This window comes from Vidua chalybeata, chromosome 1 (assembly GCF_026979565.1).
Source record: "Vidua chalybeata isolate OUT-0048 chromosome 1, bVidCha1 merged haplotype, whole genome shotgun sequence".
Lineage (NCBI taxonomy): Eukaryota > Metazoa > Chordata > Aves > Passeriformes > Viduidae > Vidua > Vidua chalybeata.
In genome coordinates, this window is record NC_071530.1 from 152,155,205 (window position 1) to 152,173,183 (window position 17,979).

Sequence of the window (17,979 nt, forward strand, 5' to 3'; positions counted from 1 at the left end):
TCTGGTTCCTTGAGGTGGTTTTATGTTCTCCAAGGTCACCATGTGGTGACTCCCATTTTCCCCAAGAACCAGGATGTCCATGTGGTCCTTCTACCCATCTCCCACCAACCCCATCACCTCCATCTTCCTCCTCCCACCCCATGAGCTCATTCTCCTGGTTGATTCTCCTGAGGTGGTTTTAGGTTCTCCCACCTCACCACATGGTGACCCTCATCTCCCTCAAGAAGCAGGAGGTCCATGTGGTCCTTCCACCCATCTCCCACCAGTGCCATCACCTCCACCCACTCCAGATATTCACGTGCCCAGTCACCCTCCTGGTTCCTTCTCCTGAGGTCTTCTTGGGTTCTCCAAGATCACCACCTGGTGACCCCCATCTCCTCAAGAACTGGGTGGTCCATGTGGTCCTTCCACCTATCTCCCTCCAGTCCCATCACCTCCACCCACCCCAGGTGTTCGTGGCCTCCTGGATGACCCTCCTGCTTCCTTCTCTTGAGATGGTTTTGGGTTCTCTAAGGTCACCACGTGGTGAAGAACCAAGTCCACCTGGTCCTTCCACCCATCTCCCACCAACCCCTTGACCTCCACCTTTCTCCTCCCACCACCTCCAGGTCTTCGTGCAGCCGGCCAACGTGGCCGTCACCAAGATGGACGTCAATAACCTGGCCATGGTGATGGCCCCCAACTGCCTGCGCTGCCAATCGGACGACCCGCGGATCATCTTCGAGAACACGCGCAAGGAGATGTCCTTCATCCGTGTCCTCATCCAGCACCTGGACACCAGCTTCATGGAGGGCGTCCTATAGCGGCTGCCACCGCGCTGTCCCCACCCCGCCACCGGCCCCCTGTCCCCTCCGAGGGTCAAAGTCCCCAGGTGGTGGCACCTATCTCCATCAAGAACCAGGAGGTCTGTGAGGTTCTCCACCACGTGGTGAGTTCCATCTCCACCAAGAACCAGGAGGTCTGTGAGGTTCTCCACCATGTGGTGAGTTCCATCTCCACCAAGAACCAGGAGGTCTGTGAGGTTCTCCACCACGTGGTGAGTTCCATCTCCACCAAGAACCAGGAGGTCTGTGAGGTTCTTCACCATGTGGTGAGCTCCATCTCCACCAAGAACCAGGAGGTCCATGCGGTTCTCCACCACGTGGTGAGCTCCATCTCTACCAAGAACCAGAAGTCTGTGAGGTTCTTCACCATGTGGGGAACTCTATCTCCACCAAGAACCAGGAGGTCTGTGAGGTTCTCCACCACGTGGTGAGTTCCATCTCCACCAAGAACCAGGAGGTCTGTGAGGTTCTCCACCACGTGGTGAGTTCCATCTCCACCAAGAACCAGGAGGTCTGTGAGGTTCTTCACCATGTGGTGAGTTCCATCTCCACCAAGAACCAGGAGGTCTGTGAGGTTCTTCACCATGTGGTGAGCTCCATCTCCACCAAGAACCAGGAGGTCTGTGAGGTTCTTCACCATGTGGTGAGTTCCATCTCCACCAAGAACCAGGAGGTCTGTGAGGTTCTTCACCATGTGGTGAGTTCCATCTCCACCAAGAACCAGGAGGTCCATGCAGTTCTCCACCACGTGGTGAGCTCCATCTCCACTAAGAATCAGGAAGTCCATGTGGTTTTTCACTGTGCATGTGGTGAGTTCCATCTTCACCAAGAACCAGGAGATCCATGAGGTTCTCCAACTCCACCACGTGGTGAGTTCCATCTTCACCAAGAACCAGGAGATCCATGAGGTTCTCCAACTCCACCACGTGGTGAGCTCCATCTTCACCAAGAACCAGGAGATCCATGAGGTTCTCCAACTTCACCATGTGGTGAGCTCCATCTCCAGTCAGCTCTCATGGACAGAGGGCGTCCAGGGATTGTCTCCGTCCTTTCCCACCTGGACAAGGAGAAGTCCTTGAGGTCCATCCCGACCTTCTGGCTGTGTCACTGCCTGGTTCTTCGCTGGGGGAGTCACGAGGAACATCCTGGCTCTGTGGGGTCTCCATGGGCTTGGGAAGGCGGGAGAAGTTCACCTGGACACCAGGGGACTGCAGTGACAATTGCCCCCCACAGGGAAGAGACCTGGGAGGTCCCCATGGGAGTGGTGGCCTGGGGGGGGTCGCAGTGGCCGATTGTCCATTCTGGAAGAGCTGGGTGGGCTGGATGTCCCCCGTGTCACCATGTCCATCCTGTCCCACACACGTTGGCACCACCAGGACCTGTCCCAGGACCTCCCATCTCCTCCTGGTTCTCCTGGGCCCATCATGGAGTCCATCATCTCCTCCTGGTCCTACAGGACCTGTCTTGGGGTCCAACATCTCCTGAACCCATCTTGGAGTCCACCATTGACTCCTGGAGCCATCCTGGGGTCTATCATCTCTCCCTGGTCCTCCTGGATCCATCTTGGGGTCCACCATCATCTCCTGGAGCCATTTTGGGGTCCATCATCTCCTCCTGGTCCTCCTGGACCCATCATGGCCCTCATCATCTCCCCCAGCTTCTCCTGGACCAGTTTTGGTGCCCTTCCCCTCCTCCAGATCCAGCCCAACCGCTCTTGGTGGCCCAGATCTCCTCCTGGACCCACCTTGGCACCCACCAGCTTCTCTTGGTCCTGGAAAATCCACCCAGGACAGCTTGACCCTTCTGGACCCAGCTTGGTGTCCATCATCTCCTTGACCCTTCTTAGTGTCCATCATCTCCTCCAGGACCCACCTGGGCACCCATCTCCACTTGGTTCTGCCCAGCCCACCTTGGTGTCCCCGGTGTCCTCCAGGACTCACCTTGGTGTCCCTGATCTCCTCCTGGACCCACCTTGGTGGCCCCCATCTCCTCCAGGTCCAACCCTGGTGCCCTCAAATCTCCACCTGGGCACCATCATCTGCTCCAGATCCCACCTGAGCACCCCCCAGATCCCTCCAGGTCCTCCTGGTCTCCCCAGATCTTCACCAGGTCCCACCTTGGTGACCCCAACCAACCTTGGTGCCTCCACCTCTTCCAGGTTTCACCTTGGTGACCCCAAATCTTCTCCAGGTCCTCCAGGTCCCACCTTGGTTCCCCCATCACTTCCAGGACCCAAATCTTGGTGACCCCCAATCTCCTCCAGGTCACACCTTGGTGCCCTCAGTCTTCTTTAGGACACCATCATCTGCTCCAGGTCCCACCAGAGCACCCCCTAACTTCCACCAGGTCCTCCAGGACCCACCTTGGTGCCCCCCAACCTCCAGCAGGTCCCACCTTGGTGTCTCCACCTCTTCCATGTCTTGTAGATCCCACCTTGGTGATCCCAAATCTCCACCAGGTCCCACCTTGGTGCCCCCCCAACTTCCAGCAGGACTCCCTTGGTGTCCCCACCACTTCCAGGTCCCACCTTGGTGCTCCTGAATCTCCTTCAGGTCCTCCAGGTCCCACCCTGATGGACCCCAACCTCTTCCAGGTCCTACCTTGGTGACCCCCAATGTCCACCAGGTCCCATCCTGGTGACCCCACCTCTTCCAAGTCCCACCTCGGTGACCCCAAATCTTCTCCAGGTTTGACCTTGGTGACCCCCAACCTCCAGCAGGACCACCTTGGTCCACAATCTTCTTCAGATCCTCCAGGTCCCACTTGGTGACCCCCAATCTCCAGCAGGTCCCACCTCGGTGACCCCACCACTTCCAGGTCCCACCTTGGTGCTCCCAAATCTCCTCCAGGTCCTCCACATCCCGTCCTGATGGAGCACCCAGTCTCCACCGGGTCCCACCTTGGTGACCCCAAATCTCCTCCAGTTTCCACCTTGGTGCCCTTTAAACTTCTTCAGATCTTCCAGGTCCCACCTTGGTGCCCCTCAACCTCCACCAGGTCCCACCTTGGCACCCTCCAACTTCCAGCAGGACCCCCTTGGTGACCCCAAATCTCCACCAGGTTCCACCTTGGTGACCCCAGATCTCCACCAGGTCCCACCTTGGTGACCCCAAATCTCCAGGTCCCACCTTGGTGATCCCAGATCTCTTCCAGGTCCCACCTTGGTGACCCCCAAATCTCTACAGGTCCCACCTTGGTGACCCCAAATCTCCACCAGGTCCCACCTTGGTGACCCCCAAATCTCTACAGGTCCCACCTTGGTGACCCCAAATCTCCTCCAGGTCCCACCTTGGTGACCTCTAAATCTCCTCCAGGTCCCACCTTGGTGACCCCCAAATCTCTACAGGTCCCACCTTGGTGACCCCAAATCTCCAGGTCCCACCTTGGTGATCCCAGATCTCTTCCAGGTCCCACCTTGGTGACCCCAAATCTCCACCAGGTCTCACCTTGGTGACCTCTAATTCTCCTCCAGGTCCCACCTTGGTGACCCCCAAATCTCTACAGATCCCACCTTGGTGACCCCAAATCTCCACCAGGTCCCACCTTGGTGACCCCCAAATCTCCACCAGGTCCCACCTTGGTGATCCCAAATCTCTACAGGTCCCACCTTGGTGACCCCCAAATCTCTACAGGTCCCACCTTGGTGACCCCAAATCTCCACCAGGTCCCACCTTGGTGACCCCCAAATCTCCACCAGGTCCCACCTTGGTGATCCCAAATCTCTACAGGTCCCACCTTGGTGACCCCCAAATCTCTACAGGTCCCACCTTGGTGACCCCAAATCTCCACCAGGTCCCACCTTGGTGACCCCAAATCTCCACCAGGTCCCACCTTGGTGACCCCAAATCTCCACCAGGTCCCACCTTGGTGATCCCAAATCTCTACAGGTCCCACCTTGGTGACCCCAAATCTCCACCAGGTCCCACCTTGATGACCCCCAATGTCCATCAGGTCCCCACACTGGGGGGTCCCCAAAATGGGGGTTGGTCCCAAAGGGGGGGGTCCCATGAAGGGGTCCCCAAGACCCTGGGAGGGTCCCCAAGGTGCGAGGGGGGACCCCAAAATGGGGGGTCCATGGAGAGATCCCCAAAATGGGGATGATCCCCAAAATGGGGGAGGTCCCCAAAATGGGGGGGGGGGTCCTGAAGTGGAGAAGGTCCCCAAAAAGGGGGGGGGGTTCCCATGGAGGGGGTCCCCAAAATGGGGATGGTCCCCAAAATGGGGGTCCCATGGGTGAGGACCCCAAAATGGGGGTGTCCCAAAATGGGAGGGGGTCCCCAAGGCCCGGAGGGTCCCCAAAGTGGAGAAGGTCCCCAAAATGGTGGGGTCATCAAGGTGGGAACAGTCCCCAAAATGGGGGGGGGGGTCCCCAAAATGGGGGTCCCATGGGTTGGAGGTCCCCAAAACGGGGACAGTCCCTGAAGTGGGGAGGTCCCATGGAGAGTCCCATGGATGGCAGGCGCCCAAAATGGGGTCACCACGGTGGGGAGTCCCCAAAATGGGGGGGGGGGTCCCATGAAGGGGGTCCCCAAAATTGGGATGTTCCCCAAAATGGGGGTCCCATGGGTGATGTCTCCAAAAGGGGGGGTCCCCAAAATGGGAGGGGGTCCCCAAATTGGAAGAAGTTCCCAAAATGAAGGTGGGGATGTCCCCAAAATGGGGGGGGGGGCACAAATTAGGGTGGGGGTCCCCAAAGTGGAGAAGATCCCCAAAATGGAGGGGGTCACCAAGGTGGGGATGTCCCTAAAATGGGGGGGGCCCCATAGGGGGTCCCCAAAAAGGGGGGGGTCCCCAAAATGAGGGGATCCCATGGAGGGGTTCCCCAAAGTGGAGAAGGTCCCCAAAATGGGGTCACCAAAGGGGGGGACAGTCCCCAAAATGGGGGGGGGGTCCCCAAAAAGAGGGGGTCCCCAAAATGAGGGGATCCCATGGAGGGGTTCCCCAAAGTGGAGAAGGTCCCCAAAATGGGGTCACCAAAGGGGGGACAGTCCCCAAAATGGGGGGGGGGTCCCCAAAATGAGGGGATCCCATGGAGGGGTTCCCCAAAGTGGAGAAGGTCCCCAAAATGGGGTCACCAAAGGGGGGACAGTCCCCAAAATGGGCGGTCCCAAAATGGGGGGTCCCATGGGTGATACCCCCAAAATGGGGATGGTCTCCAAAATGGGGGGGGGCGTCCTCTGGAGGGGGTCCCCAAAATGGGGGGGTCCCCAAGGCCTGAGGGATCCCCAAAGTGGAGAAGGTCCCCAAAATGGGGGGGGGGGTGTTCCCAAATTAGGGTGGGGGTCCCCAAATTAGGGTGTGGGGGGGGTCCCCAAACTGGGGGTGGTGGGGACAAGCCAGCGCTACCTCCCAGCTCTGCTCACTGCCAGGGGACCCCCCCTTTTCCTCCGCCTCCGCTTCGTTAAGTTTTAATTAATTCTTAATTAATTCCTGCCCTTCGTTCGTTTTCATTTTTAAATCATTTCCCCTCCTTTCTTTCCGCCGGTTTTTGTTTTGTTTTGTTTTTTTTTCCTTTTAAAACCTCGAGGTTTTTTATTTATTATTATTATTATTAAAAAAAAAAAAAAAAAGCGACCGGAAAAAAAATAAAAATCCGAATTTAAGGGACGGACCCGGCCCTCGCTCCCTCCCCGGGGCTTTCCCAGGATTCCCCCGATCCGGGGAATTCCCTCGGGAATTCCTACGGGAATTTTCCTCCCCTCCCCCCACCCCACCCCCCCAACAGATGGGGGGGGGGTTTGGATTTTGGGGTCCCCCCAAAAAGGGGCCGCCGAATTCTGTACTTGGGGGGGCTCCGGCCTCCCCCCCGCGTGTGAATAAAGCTCCGTATGGAAAGCGCTGCTCGTTCCCGGTGCCTTTGGAGCGGGAAAAGGCGGGAATTCGGGATGAGAGGCGGGAATTTGGGATGAGAGGCTGGAATTCGGGATGAGAGGCGGGGATTCGGGATGAGAGGCTGGAATTTGGGATGAGAGGCGGGGATTCGGGACGAGAGGCGGGGATTTGGGACGAGAGGCGGGGATTCGGGATGAGAGGCCGGGATTTGGGATGAGAGGCTGGAATTTGGGATGAGAGGCGGGGATTCGGGATGAGAGGCGGGGATTCGGGATGAGAGGCTGGAATTTGGGATGAGAGGCTGGAATTTGGGATGAGAGGCGGGGATTCGGGACGAGAGGCGGGGATTTGGGACGAGAGGCGGGGATTTGGGACGAGAGGCGGGGATTCGGGATGAGAGGCGGGGATTCGGGATGAGAGGCTGGAATTTGGGATGAGAGGCGGGGATTCGGGACGAGAGGCGGGGATTTGGGATGAGAGGCGGGGATTTGGGATGAGAGGCGGGAATTCGGGATGAGAGGCGGGGATTTGGGATGAGAGGCAGCGATTCGGGATGAGAGGCGGGAATTCGGGATGAGAGGCGGGGATTTGGGATGAGAGGCGGGGATTTGGGATGAGAGGCGGGAATTCGGGATGAGAGGCGGGGATTTGGGATGAGAGGCGGGGATTTGGGATGAGAGGCGGGGATTTGGGATGAGAGGCGGGGATTCAGGATGAGAGGCGGGGATTCGGGATGAGAGGCTGGAATTTGGGATGAGAGACGGGAATTCGGGATGAGAGGCGGGGATTTGGGATGAGAGGCGGGGATTTGGGATGAGAGGCGGGAATTCGGGATGAGAGGCGGGGATTTGGGATGAGAGGCTGGAATTCGGGATGAGAGGCTGGAATTTGGGATGAGAGGCGGGAATTCGGGATGAGAGGCGGGGATTTGGGATGAGAGGCGGGGATTTGGGATGAGAGGCGGGGATTTGGGATGAGAGGCTGGAATTCGGGATGAGAGGCGGGGATTTGGGATGAGAGGCGGGGATTCGGGATGAGAGGCGGGGATTCGGGATGAGAGGTGGGGATTCGGGATGAGAGGCTGGAATTTGGGATGAGAGACGGGGATTTGGGATGAGAGGCGGGGATTTGGGATTCCGGCTGTCCCCAAATGTCCCCAAATGTCCCCAAGGCCGTGTTCCTCCGGTCCCCCCGCTGCCCGTTCCCGCCCGGAGCCTTTTTACTGCGGCACCTCAGCGGGGTAGGTGCTCCCCGCATTGCGGTCCCCCAGGCCGCTACTTCCGGTGGCCGCTGTCGCGACAGGGCGCGGCCCCGCGGGGTCGCCGCTCGCTGTCGCGACAAAGAAGCCGCGAGTGCTTTTATGACCCGGATCAGTGGGGCCAGTGGGGGATTTTTATAGGGGAATCTATAGAGGAAAGCCCCAAACGGCCCCGCCCATCGCAGGGACTCCCTGAGCCCCCCTAAAACCCCTCAGGGAACCCCAAACCAGCCCAGGGATCCTCCCCCTCTCCAGCGCCCCAAAACCACCCCAGAGACTTCCGCGGGACCCCCAAAACCATCGCAGAGCCCCCCTAAAACCACCCCAGGGACCCTCAAACCAGCCCCACACCCCCTCCAATTCCAGGGGTTCCCCTCAGGAACTCCCTTAAACCAATTCCCCCCAATACAGGACCCCCCAAAACCACCCCAAGGTCACCCCAAAAAAAACCCAAGACCTCCCTAAACCAAGTCCTCCCACTCCCCCTAAACCACCCTAAAAACCCCCACAGACGCCATAACCACGCCAAGGACCCCAAAACCCGCTCGCCCCCAATTCCCGAGGTTCCCCTCAGGAATTCCCCCCTCACGAATTCCCGCCGCGGGCCCTCGGGAGGACCGGGCTGCGTTTCCGCCGCCGTTCCCGCAGAATATTCCGCTTCTCAGCGCTTCGGCAGCGCCCTCAGCTCCCGGTGCGGCTCAGCGGCCTCGGGACCGGGATCGGGACCGGGATCGGGATCAAGATCGGGACCGGGACCAGGACCGGGATCGGGACCGGGATCGGGACCGGGATCGGGATCAAGATCGGGACCAGGACCGGGAATCGAGAGAAGCTCCGGGGAGGACGCCGGGGCCGCCTCAGAGCGAACCTCCCGCTCCTGCCGCGCGCTAGCCAATAGCAAGGCAAGGATTCGTGATCGACAGCAAAACGAGCCAATGAACATCAGAGTACAGCAAAGCACCCGCCCACACAACCACGACCAATCAGAAGCTACGATGAACCTTGATGGACAGCTAGAAGAGCCAATAAAACCGCGAGGCTCCGCCCCTAGGGTGGATCTCGCTCGCTGATTGGCCGACGCAGCGCGCAGACCCGGAGGTGGAGCTTCCGTACGGGCAGGGGCGGGTGGGGGCTGCGGGCAGGCGGTGAGTGGGGGGCGCCATGTTGGGGGGGGCGGCGGGGCGGGTTTGGGGGTTCGGGGGGTCCCTGGGGGGTTCAGGAGGTTGGGGGGACCCTGTGGGAGTTTAGGGGGTCTGGGGGCGCTTCATGGGGGGGTTTAGGGGGGTTGGGGAGGGGTCCCGGGCTGGATTGGGAAGGATGAGAAGGACCCTGTGGGTGGGACGGGCTGGATTGGGGGGTCGGGGGGGGGGGGTCCCTGAGGGGATTTTGGGGTCCCCAGAGGAAGGGGGAGCCCTGAGGGGGGGGGGTTGGGTTTTGGGGTTCCTCGGTCTGGTTTGTGGACATCCCTGGGGAGGGTTTTGGGGGGGCCGGGAGGGGTCTCTGGGCTGGGTTGGGGGGGATTTGGGGAGTCCCGTGAAAGGTTTGGGGGTGCCGGGGCTGATTTGGGGGAAGTTGGGGCGTCCCTGGACTGGTTTGGGGGTCCCTGGAGTGGTTTAGGGGGTCCTGGACCATTTTTGGGGTCCCCGGACTGGTTTGGGCATCCCTGGACTGATTTTGGGGTTCCTGGGCCAGATTTGGGGTCCTTGGAGTGGTTTTGGGGACCCCTGGACTGGTTTGAGGGTCCCTGGAGTGGTTTGGGGGGGTCCTGGACTATTTTTGGGGTTCTTAAGAGTGGTTTTGGGCATCCCTGGTCTGTTTTTGGGGTTCCTGGTCTGGATTTGGGGTCTCTGAACTGGTTTTGGGGGTTCCCTGGTCTGGTTTGGGGGTCCCTGGAGTGGCTTAGGGGGTCCCTGGACTGTTTTTGGGGTCCCTGGACTGTTTTAGGGTGTCCTAGGCAGGTTTTGGGGTCCTTAGAGTGGTTTGAGGATCCCTGGACTGGTTTTGGGGTTCCTGGGCTGGATTTGGGGTCTCTGAACTGGTTTTGGGGGATCCCTGGTCTGGTTTGGGGGTCCCTGGAGTGGTTTGGGTATCTCTGGACTGATTTTGGGGTTCCTGGACCGGATTTGGGGGTCCCTGGACTGGTTTAGGGGTCCCCAAACTGGTTATGGGGTTTTTGGACTGGTTTGGGGATCCCCACACTGGTTTTGGGGGTCCCTGGACTGGTTTTGACGTCCCCAAATTGGTTTGGGGGTCCCTGGACTGGTTTAGGGGTCCCCAAATTGGTTTGGGGGTCCCTGGACTGGTTTGTGGGGTCCCTGCACTGGTTCGGGGGTCCCTGGACAGGTTTAGGGTCCATGGACTGCTTTGTGGGGTCTCTAAACTGGTTTAGGGGTCCCTGGGCCGGGTTTGGGGATCCCTGGACTGGTTTTGGGGTCCCCAAACCGGTTTGGGGGGTCCCCAAAGTGGTTATGGGGTTTTTTGACTGGTTTTGGTATCCCTGGACTGGTTTGGGGGTCCCTGGACTGGTTTTGGGGTCCCTGGACTGGTTTGGGGGTCCCTGGACTGGTTTTGGGGTCCCTGGACTGGTTTGGGGGTCCCTGGACTGGTTTTGGGGTCCCCGGACTGGTTTTGGGGTCCCCAGACTGGTTTGGGGGTGCGCCTCACTTGGGGACGCTCCAGTCCCATTTTTAGGGACTCTCCACTCCGCCTTTCCCCCAAACTCCCCCTTCACCTCCCTTCCCCCACCCCTTTTCTCCCCCAGCTTCCCTCGGCGGCGGCGGCGGGAAGAAATCGCTGGAATTCCGGAACGTTCCCCCGACTGCCGCCATGGCTCCGTCGCGCAGCCGCTCCACCCACATCCCGCCGTGCATCCCCAAGCGCCAATTCCCGCCGGGATATTCCGATTCCCTCCTCTTCCTCTGCGCCCGCCGCATCGTCGCCCACCACCCCCTGCCCGTCCTCCCCGCCCTCCCCGCCCACCTCTACCCCATCCTCTTCCAAGCGGCGTTCCTGGACGGGAGGCCCCTGGTCCTGCGCGATTTGGTGGCCGCGTGGCCTTTCCCGGTGCTCAACTTCCAGCGCCTCGTGGGGCGCCAGGAGCTGCTCCGCGATCACCCCTGCAAGCTCTGCGTCCAGGCCGTCATCCTGGCCGTGGTGGCGCAGCTCCGGCGGCAGCTGGAGGAGCCCGGCCACCATTCCAGGTGGGTTCTTGGCGACGTGGCGATGGCGGCCACCTCCGTTCCTCCGCGTCCTCCGCGGCTTTCGGTGCTTTCGTCTCGGTTTTGGAGCTTCTTCTCCTTTTTGATGGTTCCTTCCCTATTTTGATGGTTTCCTTCCCGTTTTCGATGGTTTCCCTTGGTTTCTTCTTGCTTGTGATGGTTTCATCCCATTTTGATGCTTTCCTCCTTTTTTGGATGGTTTCTTCCCAGTTTTTATGGTTCCTTCCCTTTTTAGATGGGTCCTTCCTGTTTTCAATGGTTTTCTCCTGTCTTTGATGGTTTCTTCCTGTTTTTCATGGTTCCTTCCCGTTTTTGATGATTTCTTCCTGTTTTTCATGGTTCCTTCCCGTTTTTGATGGCTTCCTACTCTTTTTGATTGTTTCTTCTCGTTTTTGATGGTTTCCTCATGTTTTTGACGGTTTCTTCCCATTTTTGATGATTTCTTCCTATTTTTCATGCCTTCTTCCCGTTCTTGATGGTTTCCTCCTTTTTTGGATGGTTTCTTTCCATTATTTATGGCTCCTTCCCTTTTTTGATGGGTCCTTCCTGTTTTCAATGGTTTTCACCTGTTTTTGATGGTTTCTTCCCGTTTTTGATGGTTTTCTCCTGTTTTTCATGGCTTCTTCCCATTTTTGATGCTTCTATCCTGTTTTTTTATGGTTTCCTCCTGTCTTTGATGGTTCCTTCCCATTTGGGATGGTTCCTTCCAGTTTTTGACGGTTCCTTCCCATTTTCGGTGGTTTCCTCCTGCATTTGATGGTTTCTTCCCATTTTTATGGTTTTCTCCTGTTTTTGATGGTTCCTTCCCATCTTTGATGGTTTTCTCCTGTTTTTGATGATTCCTTCCCGTTTTTGGTTGTTTCCTCCTGTTTTTGACTGTTTCTTCCCATTTTTGATTGTTTCTTCCCCTTTTCATGACTTCTTCCCGTTTTTGATGGTTCTATCCCATTTTTTTATGGTTTCATCCTGTTTTTAATGGTTCCTTCCCGTTTTCAATGGTTTCCTCCTTTTTTGGATGGTTCCTTCCCATTTTTGATGGTTCCTTCCTGTCTTTGACGGTTTCTTCCCACTTTTTGATTGTTTCCTCTTTTTTTTGATGGTTTTCTTCTGGTTTTTGAAGGTTTCTTCCCGTTTTTGATGGTTTCCTGCAGTTTTTGATGGTTTCTTCACATTTTTTACAGTTCCTTCCTGTTTTTAATGATTCCTTCCTATTTTTTACAGTTCTTTCCCATTTCTTGATCTTCCTGTTTATGTCTACTTCCCACTTTTGATGGTTTCTCCCCATTTTTGATGGTTTCCTCCATTTTTTCATGGTTTCTTTTCTTGTTTGATGGGTACCTCTCGTTTTTTATGCTTTCCTCCCGTTTTTGACGGTTCCTACCAGTTTTTGATGATTTCCTGCCATTTTTGATGGTTTCCTCATGTTTTTGATGCTTTCTTCCCATTTCGGATGATTTCTTCAAGGTATTGATGCTTTCTTCTCATTTTTGATGGTTTCTTCCCATTTTTCCCAGCGCATGTCGCCTACGCGTGCTGGACGTGACGGGAGTTCCGGACGATCCCGCCGGCCGCACTCCAGACGGGATGAGCACGCCCTGGTCCGGCACGGTGGCTTTGGCCAAGGCTTGCGTGGAGGTGTCCAAGCACCAGCGGGAATTCCAGAGGCGCGGATCCAAGCGGCACAAAGGCCGCTCCGGAGCCGCCGTTGCCGCGGCGGCTCCACAGCCCCCGGGCGTGGATGTCCACGCCGACCTGTTCGTCAACGGAATGTCCTACGGGATCCTGCGCGACGCCCTCCAGACCGGAGCCGCCAGCCCGCTGCGCCTCAAGTGCCGCGAATTCCAAGCAGAAAAGCTCTCCCTGGCCGGCATCGTGAGCCTGCTGGAAACTCTGGATCCCTCCTGCGTGCGGAGGGTGGATCTGCGCTTCCGGAATTTGGGATTGACCGGGCTCTCGGTGATCCTGCCGCACCTCTCGCGCTTCCCGGAGCTGCGTAGCCTCAAGCTCCAGTACAGCAACGTGGACGTGCGGCGCCCGACGCCGGAATCGGCCATCGGAATCCGGTGCCTGGCCGGGCAGCTGGGAATGCTGCCCAGCCTCCGCGAGCTCAACCTGGGATCCTCCCGGCTCTCCGGGAATCTGCGCCAGATCCTCTGGTGAGTTCCCCACCGAGCAGGGCTCGGCCGGGCCCTTCCCGTGCTCCGCGGGGATTCCCAAGGGTTGGGGATCTTGGGGGTCTTTTCCAGCCTGAGTGTTCCCGTGGTTCCAGGATTTCATTATCCCGATGTTCCCATGATTCCGTTATCCCAGTAGTTCACGAATCAGGGGTTCCATTCTCCCATAATTCCATGATCACAAATTCCAAGATCCCAGGATTCTCAAAGGCGGAACTTGACAATCTCGGGAGTCTTTTCCAATCTTAGTGGCCCCATGATTCCAGAATGTTGTTATCCCAATATTCCCATGATCCCGTGATTCCGTTATCCCGATAGTTTATGACTCAACGATTCCGTTATCCCATAATTCCATGATCCCATAATTTCAGGAGTCTCCAAGGTTAGGCTCAATGGTTTTGGGTGTCTTTCCCAAGCTGAGTAATCCCATGACTCCAGGATTTCATGATCCCGATGTTCCCATGATTCCCTTGTCCCAAGGGTTCGTAACTCTGTGATTCCATTATCCCATAATTCTGTGATCCCAGAATTCTGTGAGTCCAAGATTCTCAAAGGCTGAACTTGACAATCTTGGACGTGTTTTCCAACCTCAGTGATCCCGTAATTCCAGGACTTCGCTATCCCAACATTCCCATGATCCCATCATCCTGATATCTTCTGACTCATCGATTCCATCTTCCCATAAATTCAAGTTCCCATAATTCCTTAATTTCAGGATTCCCAAAGGTTGGGCTTGAGAGTCTTTCCCAACCTGAATGATCCATTTTTTCCCAGAAATTCTTTATCCCAATGTTCCCATAATCCTGTGACTCCATTGTCCCAATAGTTTACAACTCAAAGATTCCGTCATCCCATAATTTCATGATCCCATCATTCCTTGTTCCATGATTCCCCAGGTTTGGGCTCGATGGTCTTGGAGATCTTTTCCACCCTTAACGATCCCAGGTTCCCATGATCCCATAATCCCAATAGTCCGCGACTCCACGATCCCATAACTCTACGATTTTGTAGCTCCATGATCTCGTAATTCCTTGATTCCAGGATTCCCAAAGGTTGGACCTGATGATCTTGAGGTGTTTTCCAACTTCAATGGCTCCATGACCTCGTAACTCCACGATCCCATCATTTCATAACTCCCTGATCCCAGAATCCCAATATCCCATGATTCCATAACTCCATGATCCCAAAACCCCAGAACCTCACAATTCCACAATTCCCTGGCTCCAAAATTCCCTGATTCTCAAGGGTACAAATTGACAGCCTTAGAGATCTTTCCCAACCTCATCCATCCCATAATTCCATGTTCCCATGACCACATAACTCCATGACCCCATAATCTCATGGATCCATCATTCCATAACTCCATGATCCTCAAATGTCAAACCTGATGGACTTGGAGCCCTTTCCCAACCTGAGTCATTCCATAATTCCAAAACCCCAGGATTTTCAGAGGTTGAACGCGACGTTCTTGCAGCACTTCCCCAACCTCAGTCATTCCACAATTCCATGATTCCGTGATCCCATCATTCCATGATTTTCAAACCTTGACCTTGATGTTCTTGGAGACCTTTCCCAACCCCAGCCATTCCGTACTCCATGATCCCATCATTCCAAAATCCCAGGATTTTCAGGGGTCAAACTTGATGTCCTTGGAGCTCTTTCCCAAATTTAGTCCTTCCACAATTCCATGGTTCCATCATTCCATGATTCTCAAACCTTGACCTTGATGTTCTTGGAGACTTTTCCCAACCCAAGCCATTCCGTACTCCATGATCCCATCATTCCAAAATCCCAGTATTTTCAGGGGTCAAACCTGATGTTCTTGGAGATCTTGCCCAAATTCAGTCATTCCACAATTCCATGATCCCATCATTCCATGATTCTCAAACCTTAAGTTTGATGGTCTTGGATATGTTTGCCAACCTCATCCATTCCATAATTCCACTATTGGATTCCACAATTCCACGACCCCATGATCCCATCATTCCATGATTCTCAAACCTTGACCTTGATGTTCTTGGAGATCTTGCCCAAATTCAGTCATTCCACAATTCCATGATTCTCAAACCTTGACCTTGATGTTCGTGGAGACCTTTCCCAACCCCAGCCATTCCGTAAGTCCATGATCCCATTGTTCCAAAATCCCAGGATTTTCAGGGGTCACACTTGATCTTCTTGGAGCTCTTTCCCAACATCTCCCCCATCCCACAATCCCACAATCCCAGGGATGCAACCCCAGCTCTCCTTCCCCGCGTTCCCCCCAGGAATCCCGACGTTCCCGGCTGCCGCGGATCCTCCCTGGGGCCTCACCTCTCCCTTTTCCCTCCCGCCAGCGACCTCCAGGCTCCGTTGGAAAGCTTGGAATTGGCCTTCTGCTCCCTCGTTCCCGCCGACCTCGCCTTCCTCTCCCAAAGCTTCCACGCTCCGGCCCTCAAAAGGTTGGATCTGAGCGGCCACGACTTCTCCCAAGGCCTCCTGGAGCCGCTGCGGCTGCTCCTGGAGGAAACCTCGGCCTCGCTGCTGCACCTGGATCTCATGGAATGCCGCATGGCCGACTCCCACCTGGACGCGCTGCTGCCGACGCTGCGGCGCTGCTCCCGCCTGCGCTTCCTGGGACTCTACGGCAATTCCCTGTCCACGGCTGCGCTCAAGGATCTGCTCCAGAAAACCTTGGAGCTGCCCGATCTCCACCTGGTCGTGTATCCCTTCCCCGTGGATTGCTACAAGCCGGAGCCTCCGCGCCGAGTGCCCGGATCCCGACGGATTTACGAGGAGCCCATGGACGGCGAACGTTTGGCCGCGGCGACGGCGGAGATTTCCCAGCTGCTGGCGAATTCCGGGAGAACCGACCTCGTCTGGACTTACAACCCCTACGGCCACGGGACCCTGGACTACTTCTCCTTGTGATTTGGGAAAAGCTCGGAGCCTCCGTGGCGGAAAAGCGCCGCCGCCGCCGCCTTCCCAAAATCCGGGCGTTCTCCGCCGCGTCCCGGTGCTTTTCCGCCTCATTCCAGTGGTTTTTTTTTTCCCCTTATTTCGGTGCTTTTCCACCAGTTCTTGGTATTTTTCCAGTTCATCCCGCTTTTTTTCCTCCTCATCCCAAGTTTTTCCCGATTTCGTAGCTTTTCTGCTGCCTTTTGGAGTTTTTTCCTTCCCATCCCAATAGTTTTCCTCTCCTCCCGATATCTCCCCCCTCATCCCGGTATTTTTCCATCCATTTCATTATTTTTCCGCCTCATCCCGATGGTTTTCCTCCCATTTTATGATTTTTCCAATCCATCCCAGTGTTTTTCCATCAGGATTGGCTTTGCATGGCCAAATTCCGGGAGGCTCCGGGGCTGGATTTCATGGGAAGCTTCCAGAAGCTTCTCCCGTGTCCGGCCGATCCCGTCAGGAACGGCGGCGACGCCCTTGGAGTAAGAATTAAGTTGGGAGAAACCAATCCAGGCACAGATGGAATTCCGGAGCAGGAATTTTGCAAAGGAACGACTCCGGAGGTGATTCCGAGGCGCTGGAGTGGAAATTCCCAAAAATTCCGTGGCGCATCCCACGGGAAGCTCATCCTGGAGCTGGACCTTGGCGAGGACCTGTGGATCCGTGGAAAAAAAGGGAGCAGATTCTTGCGAGGAATCCCACGGAGGAAAAAAACCTTTGGAGCAGGATATTCCCAAAGGATTGACCCCTTGGAAAAATCCACGAGGAATTGTCTTCCACGGGAACGACGCCTTGGAGAAATCCATGGAAAACTCTTGCCGTGGGATGGATTTGCGTCAGAAAATGCATGGAAAACTTACCTTGGGATGAATTCACGGAGAAATCCATGGAAAACTCTTTCCCATCGCCGAGAAAACCATGGAAAACTCACTGTGGGATGGATTCACCTCGGAGAAATCCATGGAAAACTCGCTGTGGGATGGATTCACCTCAGAGAAATCCATGGAAAACTCCTCTGCGATGGCCTCCAGCGCTGCCAGAGGGATCGAGGGAAAGCCGGGAACGAGGGAATTGGGGGAGGGAAAAGTTGGATTTGGGGTCTTCTTATCCTGCTCTGATTCCGTTGGAAATAAACTCATCCTACCCCAAATCCCGAGTCTGTCGTGCCCGGATGGGATTTCCCGTGGGATCCCTCCCGATCCTTATCCCGATCCGAAATTCCTCCATTATTTCCTTCATTTCCACCTCGTTTTGGTGATTTTCCACCTCATTTTGGTGATTTTCCACCTCATTCCAGGTTTTTTTCCCCTTTATACCGCTGTTTTTCCACTTTATTTTGGCGGGCTTTGCCTCATCCTTGTATTTTTCCACTTTTTCCCAGAATTTTCCCACCTTTTCCCAATGTTTTCCCCCTCATCCTGGTTGTTTCCAACCTCAATTTTGTATTTCCCCCCTCATTTTGGTGCTTTTCCACCTCATTTCGGTGCTTTTCCACCTCATTTCGGTATTTTCCCCTCATCCCGTTTTTTTCCCTCTCATTCCAATATTTTTCCCTCTCCTTTTGATGATTTTCCACCTAAATTCGGGAGATTTTTACCTTACCCAAGTATTTTCCCCCTCATTCCTGCAGTTTTCAACTTCATTTTAACATTTTGGGCCTTATTCTGCTGTTTTTCCACATCATTTTGATTTTTTTTTCACCTAATCTTGGTGCTTTGTCCCTTATCCCCTCAGATTTC

The 17,979-nt window shown here is 55.6% G+C and overlaps 2 protein-coding genes across 3 annotated transcripts in view; both read left to right on the forward strand.

Moving 5' to 3' along the window:
• Positions 1 to 6,663, forward strand: part of ARHGAP39 (Rho GTPase activating protein 39) — a 116,725-nt gene extending 110,062 nt beyond the window's left edge. The window contains exon 11 of the mRNA XM_053967832.1: positions 609 to 6,663. Coding sequence (XP_053823807.1) covers positions 609 to 803 — 195 coding nt within the window. The 3' untranslated portion in view covers positions 804 to 6,663. The remainder of the gene's footprint in view (positions 1 to 608) is intronic.
• Positions 6,664 to 7,821: 1,158 nt separating this feature from the next.
• LOC128801731 (leucine-rich repeat-containing protein 14-like) lies at positions 7,822 to 17,398 on the forward strand. 2 transcript variants are annotated; one of them, XM_053967817.1, is made up of 5 exons: positions 7,822 to 7,896; positions 8,580 to 9,012; positions 10,676 to 11,114; positions 12,647 to 13,288; positions 15,640 to 17,398. In XM_053967817.1, exons 3-5 carry the CDS (start codon positions 10,741 to 10,743, stop codon positions 16,211 to 16,213), a joined length of 1,590 nt encoding a protein of 529 aa, XP_053823792.1. In that variant the 5' UTR covers positions 7,822 to 7,896; positions 8,580 to 9,012; positions 10,676 to 10,740; the 3' UTR covers positions 16,214 to 17,398. The 2 variants fall into 2 exon arrangements, with proteins under 2 accessions (XP_053823792.1, XP_053823794.1); XM_053967819.1 differs by lacking the exons at positions 7,822 to 7,896; positions 8,580 to 9,012 and adding an exon at positions 9,046 to 9,059.
• Positions 17,399 to 17,979: the final 581 nt, after the last annotated feature.